General features: G+C 45.8%; 2 protein-coding genes across 8 annotated transcripts in view; one reads left to right on the top strand and one right to left on the bottom strand.

Moving 5' to 3' along the window:
• Positions 1–5,943: 5,943 nt before the first annotated feature.
• LOC143345694 (uncharacterized) lies at positions 5,944–11,456 on the top strand. The gene is made up of 2 exons (XM_076773066.1): positions 5,944–7,143; positions 7,230–11,456. Exons 1-2 carry the CDS (start codon positions 5,944–5,946, stop codon positions 11,454–11,456), a joined length of 5,427 nt encoding a protein of 1,808 aa, XP_076629181.1.
• A 2,737-nt stretch (positions 11,457–14,193) lies between these two features.
• The window catches only part of LOC143345217 (protein pangolin, isoforms A/H/I/S-like), a 193,086-nt gene continuing 186,605 nt past the window's right edge, over positions 14,194–20,674 (bottom strand). For 5 of the 7 annotated variants that reach the window (XM_076772108.1, XM_076772109.1, XM_076772103.1 and 2 more), the window contains one exon: positions 14,194–19,798. In XM_076772108.1, coding sequence (XP_076628223.1) covers positions 19,336–19,798 — 463 coding nt within the window. In that variant the 3' untranslated portion in view covers positions 14,194–19,335. The remainder of the gene's footprint in view (positions 19,799–20,674) is intronic. The other 2 variants (XM_076772106.1, XM_076772107.1) reach the window with 1 other exon arrangement.

Raw genomic sequence — 20,674 nt, 5'->3', positions numbered from 1 at the left:
TCCGGGTCACCGTGTAAAGTAAACTACACAACGGAAAGCACACACGCATTCGTTGGACTGTAGGGGGTTAATACTCACTGATGCGCGTATCGAATATATTTTAATAAGATTAAATGTGGTTCGTAGCGATTTTAAGTAACGCAGCAAGTCGACTCGCGTAAGGCGGATCGCTCAAGTATATTTTTCAATGTGCGTGTTAATAGAGACCATGTAGCGCGTATTATTACTGTTCGGAGAAGAATCGCAAGAGCGATCGAATGATCCATATGTGCGATCGCCTATGTGTATTTGCAAATCGTTATTGTTGATCCTTTCGGGCGAGTATGTTTTTGGACGCACAGGAAGAAGGGGAGACGACGACATTCGGTCGCATGTTGGGAACGATGTCGGCCCAATGTGTGGGAACAGTGACCACCATGATCTGCCAGAGATAGGAGAAGTTAATAAAAGCGCGGCGAACTCGGCCGACAAAGAACCGTGTCTATGTGAGGATGCGTATAGCGTATCGCCACGCTGTGTGTTTTTCACGTACGCACACTGCGCGGTATATTATTCACACGCACACGATGAACGATGAAATGAAAATACGATTCTTCCGCAAATGGAAGGGCCTCGATGTTTACTAAATTAAAAGAAGAGTAGAGCGAGGTACAGTAATGCACGGTTAAATTTTCATGATTTATCCCTCCTCAAAAAAAAAAAAAAATCTTTACCATACGATGGTCCGAACTTGGCTAAACCTGATCCATCGGAAAAGAAAAGAGAATCGGTAAAATGAAAGAAGTGAGACACAGAGAGATGCTGTAAAACGATTAATAATTATGTAGTAAGGCAAATTTTTCACTTTATGTTTTGAAAACCATACCAGTGCATTTCTGGGATTCTTTTGATTGAAACGAGTCCAAACATCACAGAAATCAGATTACTTTTAACTAACTTGTCATGTCCAGAGTGTTTCACGTTACACGAACAACTTCATAAGACAAATCTATAAATTTTTGATTAAATTTTATATAGGGCGTTCGGCCACCTCTGGGAAAAATTTTATTGAGGGATTCTAGAGGCCTAAATAAGACGAAAATCAAGAATACCAATTTGTTGATGGAGGCTTCGTTAAAAAGTTATTAACAATTAAATTCAAAAATTTCAAATCGTTCTGGAAAAATTATTTTTAGTTGCAGGGGTCAATTACAATCATTATTGGTCATTACACATACTTCCGAAATCCTACCCACTTTCGAGAAAAAAATTCGAGTAAGTGTTGAAAGTTTTGGGTGAAAAAAAAGACTTTCGGATCGTCTTGGAAAAATTATTTTTAGTTGCAGGGGTCAATTGCAAGCATTTTTGGTCAACAGACATACCCCCGAAATCCTACTCAGTTTCGAGAAAAAAATTAATTACCGAAAATTTCATGTCTGACCATAGCATTGATATGTTTCACTGAAATTTCATGCGAATCTTTAAAACGTCATAACTTCTGAACGGATTGGACGATTTTAATGTTTAAAAAAGCAAACTACGCGTATTTTAATGGAGAATATGTACAAATCGCAAAAATATTGGAAAAGTTGTTCCTTGATCCCGTAAAATGGGAAAAAACCCAATAAAAGTGGTCCAATTTTTAAACGGCCATAACTCCTACAATAGTAAAGGTATCTCATTGTAATTTTTTGTGATGCAGAGCCCATGGGTGCCTACAAAAAAGTATTAGACAACTTTTCTGTAGGACGTCAAACAAAATTAGTAAAAATCAAAAACGAATTTTTAAGAAAAATCGACAGAGGGTAGGTGCCTAAATTTTTCGACGAAAAAAAAAATTTTCAAGTCGTTCTAAAAAAAATATTTTTGGCCGCAGGGGTCAGTTACAATCATTTTTGGTGAATAGACACACACACGAAATCCTACCCAGTTTCGAGAAAAAAATTCGAATAGGTGCCTAAATTTTTCGACAAAATTAAAAAATTTCAAATCGCTCTAAAAAAATTATTTTCGGTTGCAGGGGTCAATTATAATCATTTTTGGTGAATAGACATACCCCCGAAATCCTGCGCATTCTCGAGAAAAAAATTCAGTACGGTCAGATCTTTAAACGTTAATAACTGTTTAACGAAGCTTTCATCAACAAATTGGTATTCTTGATTTTCGTCTTATTTTGGCCTCTAGAATCCCCCATTAAAATTTTTCCCAGGGGTGGCCGTACACCCTGTATACTGCATGGTCATTTTCTATAACGTTGCTTGATTTATTACGCATGTAACTTTCTCCATCAAGTAACGTTCGGGTTCAGTTTTACAAAACGTACGCCATGCGTTATTTTAACTGCAGAGTTGCAAATCTTAAGAAAGTTAATCGTACATTACTGTATCATTTTAGTAAAAAAAACAAAGTGAAGAGGTGAAACTCGTGACATAAGCATGCGCGTGAACAAGCGACATGTTGTATAACTGTGTGTGTATATGTATACGCGCGCGTGCGCCCGTGTGAATGTCTGTGTGTATTTACGGGTAGATATTTTTTGGTAACTTGTTACAATAATTGTATTAGATTTGTTAAGTACATACACACGCATACAGTGTGTTAAAAAGGGGGTCGAAAATTTTAAAGGCGCGTATAGTACTCGTTGGAAACAATATCTAAACAATTCTTAACCAATATAGTATTATAAGCACTTTTATAATCCGAGACCCCTTTTTTCTACAACCTGCGCACGCACGCGTGCACACTCATACGCGCACACACACGTGTGTAAATACAAGAATGATCAAAGAGAGAGCATCTTTGCGTGTATCGTGTGGATCTTCGACAAACCGAGTCAAAGAGAAAGATAGACGTACGTTTGCTCGATGATTTGTGAAATGTGTCTTTTTTTCTGTGTACAATCATGTTGTATAGAATTTGTATTCTGCATCGACAACTGGCTGACATGGTCCAACTTGGTTTTCTCGTTACTTTTCTAGTAGACTGCGTACGCAACCGAGTCTTCGCGATTAATTACCGAAATTGTTGCTCGTCGATAATCACGATCTATCGTCGTTAGAATTAACGACGAAAGCAAGTTGTATTCGAACTTTACTTTATACTTGTGTATTTATAATATTTATTACGTTTTTCCTTTTCATACGTTGATCTAATAAAACATCAGGCGACACTTTCCAACAGCCGGTTTTGCATCTCAGACCCGATGGCAAAGTTGCGTCGAGCATTTACTACTCTCGTGTAAATTTATGTACAATAACCCAATGAACGCATCGATCCCCTCACATGTCTCGAGATCTAGTAAAAAATTATGAGTACAGTTCAAGCTCTGTTGTCTGTTGTCTGTTGTCTATTCCCGTTTTTTATTCGAAGCGATTATATAGCGGTACATTGAATTGGTGCCTTCCGAGCTCTTCAGCGACATTACCACGTCAGTATCTTTGGTAGGATTTACTTTCGAAGTGGGTACAACGTTCGTATATCGTTTATTATGCGCTTAAATATTTTTCTATGATGTGTGTCGTGTAACTAATTATAAAGTTTGAGGCGTTCGTCAGGTAAGTCGGATACATAATTTTATATTAAGTAACACGGATCCTATTGTTCTGTTATTTGAAACATAAACTATTCTCTATATGTCGGATAACTGACGCTTGTAATAAAATATAAGACAATAAATTTATACGTCTTCTTTTAATTCCCCGCCAAATGAACGTTTTAATACCGTTTATTGTCCATTCGTCTTCGATTGGTATTGAATGCAAGATATTCGTTACTTTTGAGAACATTCGGAATCGTGTATGGAAGTTAAAAATATAATATTTTAATAAATATGTGGCTTTGTTATTTTTCTCAACAAGCGAACCAGTAGTTTCGAATTTTTCTATTAAAGGACGTATCTTGAGTTCTGTTGTTCAATTTTGTTGACTATCAATCAAACGAGCTGTCATGTTTACCAATGAAATTTTGATTCCGTGTTGCTGACCTATACATCGATATTAATTTCGATTGTTATTCCAATTTCAATTGACATTTGCCGTGACAACGGTAACCCTATTTTTCAGACACAAGCAGTAAAATTTACAGTCAAAACAACTTAAAATTTTCCAAATTTATGGTGAATTACCAAATTCAAGAACTTTATATTATGTCTGTTGTACGTAACATTTAATCAGGCAAGTATTTAAGTATTATCATTAAAATTTAACTCGTAGGTATTAATAAGAAAAGGAACAGGATTTAATTTAACACTAAACGTACCACGAGTGGTCAAATGACCGTTTTTTAAAATTTTGTTTAGAATTCCTATCATACAATGTTATTTTACCACCATTTAAATTGACGACTTTTCTTATAGTATACGTACAATGAATTCTTCAATATTCATTTCTATTCTTATTGTTTGCTTTCTAAGAAAAATATGTAGTCTGCCTTGCCTGCCATTTCTATTCTTTTGTAAAAAAACTGGACAAAATTTGGTATCAAATTTGGGTTAGCTTTCTATGTAAATAGGAAATAATAATTAAAAATAAAAAAAGCAAAGACGAAAGGAAAGAATCTTCAGTTTCAACGCGTATTAAAAATAGCTAAACTTTAGACGCGTGCAGTTCCGAAATTATTAGCGTTTTATTAATAATTGAACCACCGTTAGAAGCGGCAAGGCCTCCCCTTTAAAATGGCTTTTGGTTTTTGTCGATCGGACTTCCCGTTCCGGAGATATCGTAATTTATGTAAAGAGGTATTTTTAAAATTCCGCTCACCGTCTTACGAAAGCCTATTAACGCGTATTAAAAATACCAAAACTTTAAACGCGTGCAGTTCCGAAACTACTAGTGTTTTTTTCAAAATTCAACCACCGTTGGCAGCGGCAAAGCTTCCTCTTTAAAATGGCTTTTGGTTTTTGTCGATCCGACTTCCCGTTCCGGAGATATCGTAATTTATGTAAAGAGGTATTTTTAAAATTCCGCTCTCCGTCTTACGAAAGCCTATTAACGCGTATTAAAAATACCAAAACTTTGGACGCGTGCAGTTCCGAAACTACTAGTGTTTTCTCCATTATTGAGCCATTGTTAGCGGCGGCAAAGCTTCCCCTTTAAAATGGTTTTTTGTTTTTGACGATCCGACTTCCCGTTCCGGAGATATCGTAATTTATGTAAAAGGTAATTTTTCTAATTCGACTATCTCTGTCCTCGTCTAGCGGAGTCGGACCTCCTTGTCTTACGTGCGTGGTGCTGACCTAGCCCGCGTACGTGACTCTCGTGACCTAGTTCCGGCGTAGTATTTCCAAGAATTTACTACGCGCTACTATCTACGCGCGCGGGGGGATGAATGAACTCGCGCGAGCGCATCAAAAACGTAAACAAACTTCGGACCCTTATATCTCCGTAACTAGCCACCGCATCGACTTGAAACTAAAATCGCTATATCTCCGGAACTAGTTGAGCTATCTGCTCTCACGAACGCTCATTTTAAAGGGCATTTCATCCTCTATCCAATGAACGTAACTGCTTTTAAAATTTATTTTGTCTTCTATGTTTATTTTGAGATTTACTTTGACGTTATATACCTAAAGAAGTTTCAGCAATAAAACTGGATTATAGATTGTTTACTTAATTGAAAATGAATTTAAATTTGTACACAGGATGTTTAGGTAACTACTAGCCAGCATTATTTCGTAAATAATTGTCTTCTCATTTAGTTTTAAACCTCAAACTACAACTTTCTCTACATATAATGCAAAAATTAAATTAAATGAAAAGTATTAAAATTGAAATTAAAAGTGAACAGTGGAACTTTGGGTCGAGAAATTTTTTGCACAATTATAAATAAAGGAGATACGAAGCAACTTGTAAAGTAATTTTAAAAAAATTAATGGCCAACGAGTGGTGGATTTAATTAATTAAACGCGTTTCTATTTTCATTCAAATATAAATTACTACGTGTTACAATGGTAATGTTTAAGGAAACATGTCGGGAACGACGGAGACGAAGAAGGTGGATGTTAAGGATGCCGCGAACATCGATGCCCCAGGGACATCCGGCGAGGGCGACGCAGCCCCAAAAAAGACGAAAACCCCGCGGTTCAACTTCGGTAGAAGATGGCACCGATTCCGTGTTTTGACGCCGAACTCTTCCATTCTTTGCGGTTCCTACGCGATGACCAGTCCCCATTTCAAGTACAGAAGCCGCGGTCGACAAGCCGCCCCCGCGTCTGTGGTGGCTATAGTTTACGGGCGTTTGTTCGAGCCGAAGGATTGGACGAAGGAGTACGTAAACCAAGTGTTGGAGTATGGCGATAAGGTGTTCCGCACCAGCGTGTTGAGGAATCACGTGAAGGAGGACGAGTACATGAAGACCAGGCTGGTCCATCCGGAGTTCTACATCTCGAATTACAAGGTGCTGGTGTGCGTGGAGGAGACAGGCATCTACGGGAATCTGTTCAGCGAGACCGTGGGCTGTCCAGACTTCTCCGACGGGTTGCAAAAGTTCTTCCAAAGCAGCGACGCTGGCGTGATCACCGCTCAGGCCACGTCTGTGGCCATGTGGCGTCATCCGGACATTGGCTTTCTGTACTTCGACCCGGCGCCGTGCGACGAAAACGGCGTTCGTCACCCGGAGGGCTCCGCCTGCTTAATGAGGTTCAAGTGTATGAGCGATATACGCGACCACTTTCTCAAGAGCATGGACAAACGGTACGATTCCAGATACTGCGTCGAAAAGGTGACCGTTTTGCGCGTGAGCGAAGTTGGACGCGGCTATGTCGCTCGTCTTCCAAGCAGCAGTCGCCTAACGGTCGACAAGAGCGTGCTCCGTGCCATAAATCCGGTCGATATCGACGAGAACCAGATGGACTGCACGAAACCGGTGCCGAAGAAGGAGAAAGCGAAAGCCTCCACTACCGCGAAGATTCACAGGGAACCGTTGTCGATCACCATTTCGAATTACAGCATCGATAAACGTTTCGCCACCGATCCCCTGGTAGATCAGGACAAGTTCGACACCGGCTACACGTACGAGAACATGCACGTGAATGTGCCGTCGACGTTTAGAGAGTTGCCCGGTAACATGGCGATACTCCACGGGTTGACTCACGAGGGTAGCGACGCGTACAAGGGCAAAGGGGCCCAGAACGTGGCGAACTGCGTGATGGCTATCGCCATGAAAAAGGTGCAGTACCCAATTATTTATCCGTTAATAACTATCCGTTACGTTCGTAAATTACCTTCGTTTCTCGTACAATAAACACTACAAAGGTTCATCCGGTGAAAACGTGGCTGAGACCGAAGTTGGACGAGATATTGACGCTGGGGGACAATCTGTACGCGGACGTGAAAGCGGAGAAGCCGACGATGAGAACCATGACCGCGCCGGATCTCTACGACGCGAAGATTCAGGTGGAGAACGCGAAGCTGGTGATAGACGTGGATCTAATCACGGTCACCGGAACGGTTTCTTCCAAGATCCCGACGGTGCTGAACCTGAAACAAGCCCTGGAAGAGTTTTTTCTGGTGAACACGGAAGGCGTGATCGAATCCTCGTCGATGTCCGTGGCGATTTGGAACCAAGACGATTGCTACTACATGTTCGATCCTCGCCAATGCGACAACATCGGCGTTAGGATTCGAGAGGAGAAGGGTGGAAAGGGATCGAAGGGCAACGGAACGGAGAAGAAGGGTAACTGTTGCGTGATGAGGTTCTCGAACACCGATGCGCTGGCCGCTCTGTTTTGGAAGAACCTCGAACACTCGAAGAAGAACGACCGTTTCACCATCAGGCACATCACCATCTTGGACGATATTCCTGGCACCAGGCAGTGGCACGACTTCCAGCCGGGCACACCAGGTGAGACTTGGGTTCTGCAGGGCACCACGTCCAACGAGGACGAGGAATTCGAGGACGAGACTCGGGGTATTCAAGGACTCGCGATGCCAGTGGTGGGTCTGATAGCAGCGAAAGAGACGCCGCCGACCAAGTGGACCAACGAGACGATCGACGCGGTGATACGGGAGGGGGACGCGTATTATCAGTGGTGCAACCCCGTCGTGGACACGGAGGAGGAAGGCCAGAGCTACTTCTTCGTGCCCAACCTAAAGAAGAATCTATACTTCAAGAACAGGAAGGTGAGGATCGACGTGGAGGAGGGGACGATCGTTGGAAATTTATCAGCGCCTCTCGAGAGCGACGTTCCGCGCATGGAGCAGGCCCTGAAGCAGTTCTTCGATAATCATCAGTACGGTATCGTGGATGTGAAGAACATGACCGTGGCCGTGTGGAGAGCCGACGAGGACGTGAAGGAAAAGGACGAAGTGGTACAGCGAACCGTTTACTACTGTTTCGATCCGAATCCGCGAAATAGCGTGGGCTTGTGGTCGACGGACGAGGAAGAGCCTGGCGTGGCCTGCGTGATTCGAACACTAAGTCTGTCCGTGTTGGCGAAGATGATCGAGACGAACGCCGGGCAAGATCAGGAGGGTAGCGACGAGTTCTCGATCCACGATATGAGGAGCGTGCACATCGGATCGGAGATGACCGACGAGGAGATCGAAGAGGACAAACTGATCCCGGTAAAGCCGGATCTGCACAATTACCTGAACATGGGGGACACCGGGGCCATTCTGTTGGGCAGCTTCAACCAGGCGAACGAGACGATGTTCAAACGCCACAGCAGGGACAAGCAACAGGCCGCCTGCGCCTTGGCGACTCTGGCAATGACGAAGCTGTACAATCCGCACTTGTGGTACAGGGAAGTGGTCGACGACGTGCTGAAGCTGGCCGACAAGATCACCACGGAGAATCTCGATAATCTACCGGAAGAGGAGATGGAGGAAGAAACGCCAAGAGATTACCTCGTTCCGAGCGAGATAGGCGAAGACTTCGCCGTGGGGGTGAATCGAATGTATGTGGCGTTGGAAGAGGAGGCTGTCGCGGGCAGGATGACCGAGTTGGAGACGCAGCTGGAGACCTTTTTCGAGACGAACACGATGGGCATATTCAGGCAGGGCAGCGTGATGATGGCTATATGGAGGGAAGCGGACGCGTACTTTGTTATGGACCCGAAGGGCAGAGACACGCGAGGCGAACCGCGCGACAAAGACGGGGCGGCTTGCGTGATGTGGTTCACCGATGTTCCGTCGTTGGTGACGGCGATTCAAGCGGTCGCTACCGGGGACGAGTTCGTCCTGGACACCGTCACCGTGGACAACGCCTACGAGACGCGAGTGGCGGAAGAGGAGCGGCCGCCGCGACCGTCTTCGGGGGAGGATCCCTGGTATCAGTTCCCGAAGTTAACGGAGGGCGTCTGGAGCATCGACGGCACGGTAAAGATGGACGACGAAAGGTTCAAAGAGGCCAACCGGAACCAGCAGACCGCGGCTATCGCGGTGATGAGCATCGTTTTCGCCAAGGTCTACGAGCCGCGTTATTGGACGCAGGCGGTGCTCGACGAGGTGATCGTCACCGGCGACAAGCTGCACTCGAAGTGCGTGGAAAGACTCGGCGAGGGTTCCGTACCAAGAATAAACGAGATCATGACCGAGTTCTTCCTCTCGACACGTCGCATCAATCTGACGATCAAGGACTGCGTCGAGGCGGGCAGCCTGACCGCGAAGCCGCCGAAAGTTCAGAGTCTGCAGACTGGTATCGACAAGTTCTTCTCCCGGTACAGTTCGGGCGCGCTGACCGTGGGCGATAACAGGAATATAGCCGTCTGGAAGTTCGACAACGTCTACTACACCCTGATACCCGACTGGCCGACCAGCAAAGGGGAGACGACCACGGTGGCGCCGAAAGTTCTACGCTTGGCCAACACCGAGATCCTGGTTGGCTATCTGCTGGACTTCCTCGGGTCCGAAGGCGACTACGAGATGATCGCGATCGACGTGGTGAATTGGAACAAGCTCGCCCCGTGGAAATTCGACCCGAGCGCGGCCGTTCGGCCCTCGAATTTGCCGGCCCTGAACGCCTACAGGAGGGTGAGGGGCGAGGCTCGAGCGATCCTCCGTGGCAGCTACCACCAAGGGGACGAAATATTCCCGGAGTCGTTCCGAAACAAGCAGACAGCGGCGAATTGCGTGGTCGCCCTCGGTATGTCCGTGGTGAAGAGCCCCATCACCTGGACCAAGAAAACCATGGACGAGATCCTGGCCATCGGGACGAACGTCCACCGGCTGACGCAGAAAGCCAAACCGACGATAGTGCGGATCAAACCGAAGGACATCATCAGAGTATTCTACGTGGGCGTGAACATTCTGACCGCGGACATAGAGCCTAACACGGTGTCCGGTATAGTCGCCATTCCCCCGCCTCAGCCCGAGGACAAGAAGAGGAAGAAAGGACGAGGCACCAAGAGGAGAGCCAGGGCTGGCAGGAGGGGAAAGAAGGTCAGGGGTCCTCAGAGGATTCGACCCCCGCCGCCTCCGCCGATTCTGTTGGAGAAAGGCGTTCAACAGTTCTTCGAGAACAATCGGGCAGGCGTTTTGGTGACCGATCGCGGAGCCGTGGCCATCTGGAAGGACATGGGCGTTTACTTCATGTACGATCCACGGGCTCTGAGCGATCAGGGTCTACCCGATTTTTACGGCACCTCGTGCGTGATGTGGTTCGCCTGCATAGAGCCGCTCTACGAGGTTCTGTTCGCCAATATCGACGAGCAAGAGAAGTACGGCCGCTATCAGATCTGCAGGGTGATCATCAAGACGGCCATGATCGAGCCTCTGCCGTGTCCCGCGGGATTCAAGCCGTACTTTGATTGCACGAGCCCCCCGATCCCGGTCACCAGCACGAAGAGGAACACCACCTTGGACGTTGTCACGGTTACGGAGTACAACTTCGTGGACGAGGAGTTGAGCGTTCTGCGCGGTAGTTTGCACATGAACCATCGTATCTGGAGCTCGACCAGCAGAGGCTTCCAGAGCACCGCGATCGCGGCCGTTGCCATTGTCGTGGGGCTGCTTCACGTTCCGTCGACCTGGACGCCCGAACTGATAGACGCGATATTGAAATACGGCGATTTATTGCACTCGGACAGCGTGCGTGCCGCGCGTCCTGGCTCCAGGAACCTGTCGCCCAGCGAGCTGCTCACGGTTTTCATCGTCGGCGATTTCCGGGCCACCGTACACATCCACAATCACACCACGGCCGGTCTTCTTCACGCGTTCGATCTTGCCGAATCGTTGGTGATGTTCTTCCGCTCGAATTGCGCTGGGATTCTTCACACCACCAACATGGCGGTCGCGGTGATGCAACATTACGGGAAGTTCTATCTGTTCGATCCGTGCGCGAGGAACGAGCTGGGCAGGCCGAGTTTCGACGGCGCCGCCTGCGTGATGAAGTGCGAGAGCATCATGAAGATGGCCAAGGTGTTCGTGACGAACTCGAATCTCAAGACGCCAAACGTTTACACTCTGAACGCGGTGAACATCTTGAACTTATTCTTCTTCTCCGATGCTAAAACTGGTTGCCCGCCAAAGTGTGAGCAATAATGCCCGAACGGTGATTATAACTTTTTTTTGTTATTGACAATTTTTATTTAAACATTTACTCGAAATATACTTTTATCAAGATTTCTGAAATAGCGTTAGGGTAATTGTTGAAATAAGTGAGAGGTGGTCAAAGGTTTTTACAGAGACCCGATCAATTTCAAATCATACTAAAAAAATTGCTGACCACCCCTGATACTTCTGACATCGTATAACAATTACTACATGCTATTGTTCGCTCCTGCGATCTCTGCTTACCTCTGCTCGTCTCTGCTGACCGCTGCTGACCACCCCTGATACTTCTGACAACATATAACGCTTACTATTTGCTACTATTCGCCCCTGGTGATCTCTGCTTGCCACTGCTGGCCTTTGCTGACCACCGTATATATTTCTGGCAACGTACAACGATTACTACTGACCTCTGCTAACCTCTGTTGGTCTTTGCTGATCTCTGTCAGCGTGTGCTTGTCTCTGCTGAACTTTCTTGGCCTCTGCCGAACGCTACTGACCACTGCAGGTATTTCTGATAATGTATAACGATTAATACTTACTACTGCATGCCCCTACAAGTCTCTGCTTGCCTTTGCAGGTTTCTGCTTGCCTGTGCATGCCTTTGCTAACCTCTGCTGAACACTGCTGACCACCCCTGATGCTTCTGACATCGTATAACAATTACTACATGCTATTGTTCGCCCCTGCTGATGTCTGCTTGCCACTGCATGCCTCTGCTCGTCTCTACTGACCGCTGCTGACCACCTCTGATGCTTCTGACAACATGTAACGCTTAATACTTGCTACTGTTCGCCCCTGGTGATCTCTGCTTGCCACTGCTGGCCTTTGCTGACCACCGTTTATATTTCTGGCAACGTACAACGATTACTACGACTCCTGCCTCCCTCTGTTAACCTCTGCCAGCGTCCCCTGGCCTAAGCTGGCCTCTGCTGACCGCTGCTGACCACCGTTTATATTTCTGGCAACGTACAACGATTACTACTGGCTACTGCCACCCTCTGCTGACCTCTGCCAACATCTTCCGACGTCAGCTGACCATCGCTGAGCAACGCTGACCAACGCTGACCATCGCTAATATGTTTATATGTATTAAAGTGTTGTATAATATAAATCTATTGCAATAAATGATATAATTTCAAAGAATTCTATGTGTTCTCTTCATTTTTACCCTTCTTTTCCTATCGAAATCATTCCCTTAGTTATAAGACACTCTGAATCTTTTAAAATTTTCTAAGTTCCCCGGAAAGATTTCAAATTTCCCGCCGCCAGGAATTTTTGCGAATTCCTGGAAATGACGTCATTACGTAATATTACGTAATATTACGTAACATTACATAATTTTGGCCGAAAGATTCCGGCCGGAGAAATTTTAAAGAGCCGTTACGTAATATTACGTAATATTACATAATGTTACGTAATATTACGTAATCTTTGCCGAAAAATTCCGGCCGCGAGAAATTTTAAAGAGCTATTACGTAATGTTACGTAATACTACATAATATTACGTAATATTACGTAATCTTTGCCGAAAAATTCCGGCCGCGAGAAATTTTGAAGAGATATTACGTAATGTTACGTAATGTTACGTAATGTTACGTAATATTACATAATGTTACGTAATATTACGTAATTTCTGCCGAAAAATTCCGGCCGCGAGAAATTTTGAAGAGATATTACGTAATGTTACGTAATATTACGTAATGTTACGTAATATTACGTAGTATTACGTAATAGCTTTTTAAATTTTTGCCGAAAAATTCAGGACGGAATTTCTGCCGCTGCCTGAAACTTCTTGGAAATTTCAGGGACGCCGGTAAGTTTCAGGGATCCGAGAATTTTCAGGATTTCTTAGAAATGACATCATTTCATTTGGAGAGGGAAAGAGGGGTAAAAAATGATGAGAATACGTAGAATTCTTTGAAATTATATCATTTATTGTCATAGATTTACATTATACAAAACTTTAATACATATAAACATATTATATTATATTATATCATGTCACAAGTTGTCTGCAACGGTCAGCAGTGGTCAGCAATGGTCAGCTGACGTCGCAAGATGTTCGCAGAGGCCAGCTTAGGCCAGGAGATGCTGGCAGAGGTCAGCAGAGGCTGCCAATAGCAAGTAGTAATCGTTATACGTTGTCAGAAGTAACAGGAGTGGTCAGTAGCGGTCAGCAGAGTCCAGCGGAGGCAGGCAGAAGTCAGTAGTAATCGTTATATGTTGTCAGAAATTCCAGGAGTGGTCAGCAGCGGTCAGCAGAGGCTGGGAGAGACTAACAGTAGCTAGTCGTAAGCGTTCTACGTTGTCAGAAATTCCAGGAGTGGTCAGCAGCGGTCAGCAGAGGCGACCTGTTGACGGGAGGTCGGATATTAGTTGTTCAAGAGCGAGAAGGGAAGTGTGAGCCTTTCTCTCTCGACTCCCACGAGACGGTCCGAACTTACTTTGGGCAGCTTCGGTGAATCGAGAAAGAGGGCATATGTCATTTTGTCTTTGTCGACCATCCGAGGTCTTTAAAAAATATTGGGAATCCCAATATCCCAGTCGTCTAAGGCAGGGCCTGCTAGAAAGCCTTACTGATGACTCCTTTCCTTTTCTGTCCTCCTACGAGATTCTCACGAGCAGACCCAACACCGCAGCGAAGCAGCGTCACGGCAATAGTACAGCTGGGATAATAAAAGATCAGTCGGGCGAATTAATGGACACGGTCGACAACATTCTCAAATTGCTAATTTTATTTATAGGTTTCTTTATGACACAAATCACTTTTAGCGTCTACATGAGTAGGAGATACAGGCTATACGAGAATGAATTTGATACAGATCACTTATTAGTGTAAATACAATGTATCTTCAATTACACGCTATTAACTAGATACTTAGAAAACACTGTACAACGCAGCTGAAAACTGTCGTGGATACTTTACAATATGTTACAAGCACTCCTTTTCATGCGAGACGAGCTCGGCCGCGGCTAGTGTCGAAAAATCGTTCGTACGTCGAGAATAAATTTTCGCGATCAGCCGCGGGCAGGCTTTCTCGAGCGATACGATGACGTCTCGCGCGGTCTGGTAGGCCGTGTTTTTAACAGGCTCGGAAGCTGTTCCACGGTCGTCGGTTGCGACACGCTGTATCCCGCTGTACACCCTTTCCAAACACCCCGAAAGAAACGCGAGAACAGCTTCCTTCGTCCCTGACCATCCATGGGGACCACAACGGACCACCTTCGTGACGTCGTCTAGTTCCTCGGAAAGTGAACTAACGCCCAAGTTCCGCGAGCAGAGTTCCAGCCGATGAACGTCTCGGTCTCGATTAACAAAACTCGATACCCGGGGATCGTTCGCGAACCGAAATCGAATTAGATCACTCGCGCGGTCACGATGAATTTCTTGCTTGCAAAGCAACGTTCGCGAGGGTGTTCGGGTTTGGAATCTGTGGAGAAACGCGCGTACAAGTCGGCCGAATTGTTCGGACGTTTCAACATGGCGTTCGAATGCGTCTGCGACCGAGCGTCTCCGCGATCTCTGCTCCCGCAACCCGACTCTTCCTACACCAGTCATTGTCGTCCCATTCACACGCAGATACACTCACGCACGCACACGCACGCAATAATACATCGCACGGCTTTATAAGTCTTTTCTTTGTGGCCAACGTCTGTCAGTACTATCAACGACAGTTCACCTTTTCGCGTACGCTCGTTCCCGTGAATCGTCGGCTGTCCACGTGCTTAATCGTTTACGTCTTCTCGATCGATCGGTTGATTTCTCCGGCTCGTTCCATCTTGACGCGATTCGCGATCGGAGATCCCTGAAGATCTTTGGCAGTATTATCACGATGATATTAACCACTTGTCGTACAACGAGACTGATTCGCCGTGAGATCTAATATAATTCGATACATCTTCATATTCGTGAAACAAATTTAAACAAAATTAAAGAGTATACGTTTGAAAATTTTATTACAATTATAATCGTACGTCAAGGGGTTAAGGGCTAAAGGTAAGGAAAAAATATCGGTACCGAAGATACCAACTATTTAAGATTTTCATACCTTTTCATACTTGGAGAGTTGAATTCTTGTATCTAAAAAGTTTCGGGCCGTTAAATTGCACACTGCGGATCTTCGAAACAAATAAATTGCCAAACATCTTCGGAGCAAAAGAACAGCAGAGATTCGCGAGACAGAGTGTCCGTGAATGGCGAACCCTGACCATTGACAGAACGAATTCGAAACGGATCGTTAATCGTAAAAAATATGTATTATCGATAATATTGGCATGATGTCGTTATGGCACGTTCAGTTAACCGTTTAGTGACGCGTTTGCAGACTTATATTACGTTTCTCGCTAAACAGACATCGCGTGATTATCTCAGTCGAGAAGCGATTACGAATAAACGTAAAAAAAAGAAAAAAAAAAAAAATTGGAGGAAAGAAAAGGAAATAACGGGAAGGAAAAACGCTTCGCTAAACTGTTTCTTCTTGTCTTTGCTCTCTATCGCATGCACACATACACACACGCGCACGTATACGCACACGCACTCTCTCCCGTCCTTTTATTTTCCGCCTCGACAACGCACGCACGTGATCATCCACATCGCGGCACAACACTCTCTCTTTCCATCGTCGTCGTCAAAGTCCTCCATTGCACTTTCCCATTCGACGCAACAAATGCACCTTAGAACGTATTTTATGTACAAAAGCTACTCCCTAACGCGAACACGCGCGAAAACAATTTTCGACCGGGTTTCTCTTCTATTGCCGTGCTGGAATTACTTCTTTTTCGATTGGTTTCTTTCTTCTCTATTTTCCTTGGCTTTTTCGGTCGTTATTATCTTGGCAAGGGAATGGGGAGAGAGACGAAAAGAGGGGAAGTTAGATTGCACCGAGGATATACGCAAACAGAAAGAAAACATTAGGAATTTGCGCGCGGTTCCAGGCTTCCTTTCAGGGGGAAAGAAACGATCTCGATTCTTCGATCGAAGAAAAGTTTCGCGCGTTGACCGGAGAACGAATCGGGAAAATAACGTGAAATTGTAACAGAGTCGCGGTCAACGCGTCGAACGCAAACAGCTGAGAATTAAAAAAGAAGGACGTTGCTTGGAAAGTTACGCGATCAGCCTGTTTCCGCGCGATTAAAAAAAATAAACTCTAATACTATCGCTAACGATTCTTTCTCGCCGATTAGACAGACAAAACTAATAAAATAAACGTAAAAATAAGCAAAGAAAATTATCGTTGCATGGACTCTCGCGATCTTCGATTTGTTGTCACCGTTTATTCCACGATAACGGAGTTCGATCAGAAAATAAAAGCACAATAAAAGAACAACGCACGATCGACAATCTTTTTGTCCTTTTGTCGCTACGGAAACTTTGTAGATCGACGATCAAATATGTAAAACAAAATTAAAGTCGGACGAGGAGAACATGCGGACAAAGAAGCGACCCAAAATTCTCAAAGTTCCGATTCCGGGACTCTCCTCTAAGTCCGATTGGAATTTTTACAATTTCCTAAAAATTGCTATAAATGTCGCGCTACGCGTTGCACGCTTCGACAAAAATATTCCCTACCGATAACGGAATTTCCTCGGAGCTATTTCACGAAAGGAAGTAACGAAACCAAAGGGAGGAGGGGGGGGGGGGGGCGTCAAATATTTTAGGCGTTCGAAACCGATAGGGAATTTCATCGGGGAAAGTTGGAGAAACGATATCGAGTAGCTGAAATATTTGGCGTCGACTTTCGATTCTTCGGTTTCTCGGGGAAATAGCGACAGCGGGAAGTACAGAAGAGGGAGAGGGAGGGGGGTGGAGGGCAAGAAAAACGATAGGAACGGAATCGACGGGATTTGAAGGAGCAAGAAACGAACGGCGCGAAAAACCGATATCGTCGCTCGATAAATAATGCAACGCGTCTCTCTCATTTTCGCGCGACCTCGATCGCGAACGATCGGTAAGCAGCGGCAACTCGATCGGACGCGTTTTCTAATGGAAGCTCTCGATCGCGCCTTTGATGCTACAAAACAGTCTCTCTCATTCGCCGCGGTTATTGTCTTCGATGGCACGAAAGCGCGAGCGGTGCGTTTGATTCTGACCGCCTGGTCCCGCGTCTTCTCGATCATTTTCGATGCTTTCGACCGTCGCGAAAGTAAAATTTCGGAAGGGCACACGTAGGAAAGCTGGCAGTGTTGAGGAGGATTAAAGGTGGAGGGGGAGGCGGTGTAATCGTTCACGAAGGAGATGGTTTCGACCTTGAGTTTGGACAGATTATTCCTGAGATTTCACCTAAATAGCTCGTTAATATATTGTATTATGCGATGGAGATCCACGGATGGGACACCTTCGAATCGTTCGTGTCCCGCAAAAGAAACTATCCCATCGTCGCGTTACACTGTTGGGTGCAGTGATCAACAATTTGGTCGCTCAAGATCACCGAATTATTAATCCCAATCGTAATGATCGATATCTCAGATTTGTTTCGACTCGCGAGGTCCTCGAGCGACCAATCGACTTTATTCCGAGTACAGTCTCCGAAATAGGGGGAATAACGCATACAAAAAGCGTACGAGGGAGAAGGGATGATGTGTAACGACGAGGGTCAGATACCGGGGGGAGAGGGGGGGGCAGAGGTGTCGGGAATTGTTAACGGGGCGACCTAAAAGTTACGAGCTTTGCACTAAAAAACGAGATCTTACACGCTAATTAATCGCATTGTGTATAGACTTTTAAAAAAATAACAAATTACATACAGAAGATAGGTATTTTGACACCGTGAGGTCGAATAAATGAATGACAATAAAAAGTCTTGTTCTCGTTCTACGACTCATCATCATCATCATCATCACCATCTGTTACTCTTCATCTTATTCTCTCTTTCTCTCTCTCTCTCGTATCTCATTCTTCCTATCCGTTCTACATACACACACACTCTTTCGCTTTCTCTCGTTTTTGCTCGTTTTACCTTTTAGTTATACACGTCTGCGGTATAATTACTATAGAATATAGTACCTGGCACAGGAACATGACCTCTCAGTCATTGGCATCACAACGTAACAAGGACTACAAGCTGTGTCACGCGCACCTTTATAAATCGCCTTTCTTCGCCCTTTTCCCACGCACGCACGCACGCACCATCCACGCAAACCGCGACTCTCATTCTTGCCCTCTTTCGTGCTTGTCTATCATACGAACTGGCAATCTTCGTATTCTCGAGTGGGTGACTACAGCCAGACACTTGGTCCTGAGTATTTCTGCATCATATTTTCATAATCGTTTGTTCTTATTTGTTCGTTAACGTCCACGCCCAGCTCCCGTCGGTCGGTCAAACTTCTGGACACTGAGTCTATATACTCTGGCGAACGAATGGCAACGAGGGGTGAACACGATTATCCGAGGATCCGTCGTTTATCCTTAGCCTCGAGGTTTAGGAAACGTCCGATCGACTCGATCGTCCTACCCGCGCCGAAGACATTCGACGATCCTCCGATCAGCGGCCAACAAACGTTCCACGGCCGAAGAATCTTGTGGAACCGCGGCCTCGAGACTCCCGATCGCTCGAAACAGTTTCGTCCATCGAACGAACATCGTCGACTGTTCGATCGTTCCTTTAATACCGAGGAAGATCTCGCAACGAAGATTCCCCTCGATCGTTCCTACGGTTACGATCAGCGGCGATCTCCCCTCGCCGGTTCTCGTCCCACAACGATCCCAAACGAAGAAGAGCCAGCTCTCCGGCGCTTTCTCCGTCCTCCTGGTCGTCCAGGTCGCGGCAGCGATCGCTTCTATCGTCCAGTCTCCCGTCTGTACACGTACACGGACCCTGCGGATGACACGGTGTGTTGCAACAGTCTTGTCACGTGGGTCCGGCCGGGGCTACGTAACACTGATCGCCGGATTGGACGTGCCCGACGGCGCCGGCACCACTTCACTCTTTATACACTGTCCGGTCAGTTGGTTCACGCTAAGGGGATTGTTGATGTCGTGGGGATTGGTGCCGACCGGGTTGCGATGCGGCGGCGGCGGCGGTTGAACCGGATGACCGTGCGGCTGACTGGCCGGGTTGTTGGACAGGGGCGGAGGCGGCACCGGGGGCGTCAGAGGACAAGGGCACGGGCTGGCCAGACTCGAGGGCGACGGTAACACCAGCGACGGGCTGGCCAGACTAGACAACGCGGACAAACCCCCGGGACTGCTCAGGGACTCGTCTTCCTCGGGAGTGCCTGCCTCCCCCACGCTGCCCAGGTTGTCCTCCGAATGATCGTCCTCGCCTTCGCCGTCGGCTTCGCCATCGCCGTCTCCTCCCTCCCCCATGTATCTGATACATTTCTTCTTACGTCTGCGAACAAGCGTCGAAGAATTAGCCAGGGACGATCCCGGGGGGACCTTTCGACGATCATTAATAACGGGGGATCGAACGTTGCTCCCGCGGACAGTTACGAGCCGAAGGCTGGGCCCTTCTCCATCGAACGAATTGTTTTCTTGCAAGAACGGATGGAGCAACGCTCGCTCCGTCGAGTAAGGTTACATCCAGAATTATTACCAACTAAAAGAGCATGCGGACACTCGTAGTCGTTGCAAGGCTGGCCGCGCGGAAGATGATCGCTCCTTCGACCAAACGATCCGATCGCTTGGTCACTCGAACCGTCGGATACTTTGTTTAACCGTGTCCAAAAAGTCACTGGATAACACTAGGTTTACATTCAGATTCTAAACTTAACGTTAGAGGACTGATAAATATTATTTGTTAGCGATTTATGTTGAATTGAATTGATGTAACGATATGGATGTATATTCTAATTAAAAGAAAAAACTGCATTTCAATGCAACTGTCAACGTAGCGAATTATAATGAAAATATGCGCAACGAGTGTCCGTAAACCTAGCGTTAAATAACAGAACGGTTAAAACAAATATCCGATGGTTCAAATTACCAAAACTATTTGTTGTAAGTTACTTCTTCGCCAACGGTTTCTTCTCGCTAATGTTACTTTCGGGCAATCGCGTTCATCGAAATACTATAGTGGACGCAAATTGAACTGTTTCGACCCCACCCACTTACCAATCACTCGCTTCTTACGTCTTTGTGCGTACCATAGAAATAGAACGAAATGTACAGTAGATAGCGTAGATTTGTTGCGATGCGTTTCCGTCTCGTCGGTCGAATTCACGTTCACTATAGTTTTCGTTAAACGGAACGGAGGTTAAGACCTTCG

Source organism: Colletes latitarsis, chromosome 9 (assembly GCF_051014445.1).
Source record: "Colletes latitarsis isolate SP2378_abdomen chromosome 9, iyColLati1, whole genome shotgun sequence".
Classification (NCBI taxonomy): Eukaryota; Metazoa; Arthropoda; class Insecta; order Hymenoptera; family Colletidae; genus Colletes; species Colletes latitarsis.
This window is presented reverse-complemented; position numbering and strand designations above follow the sequence as displayed.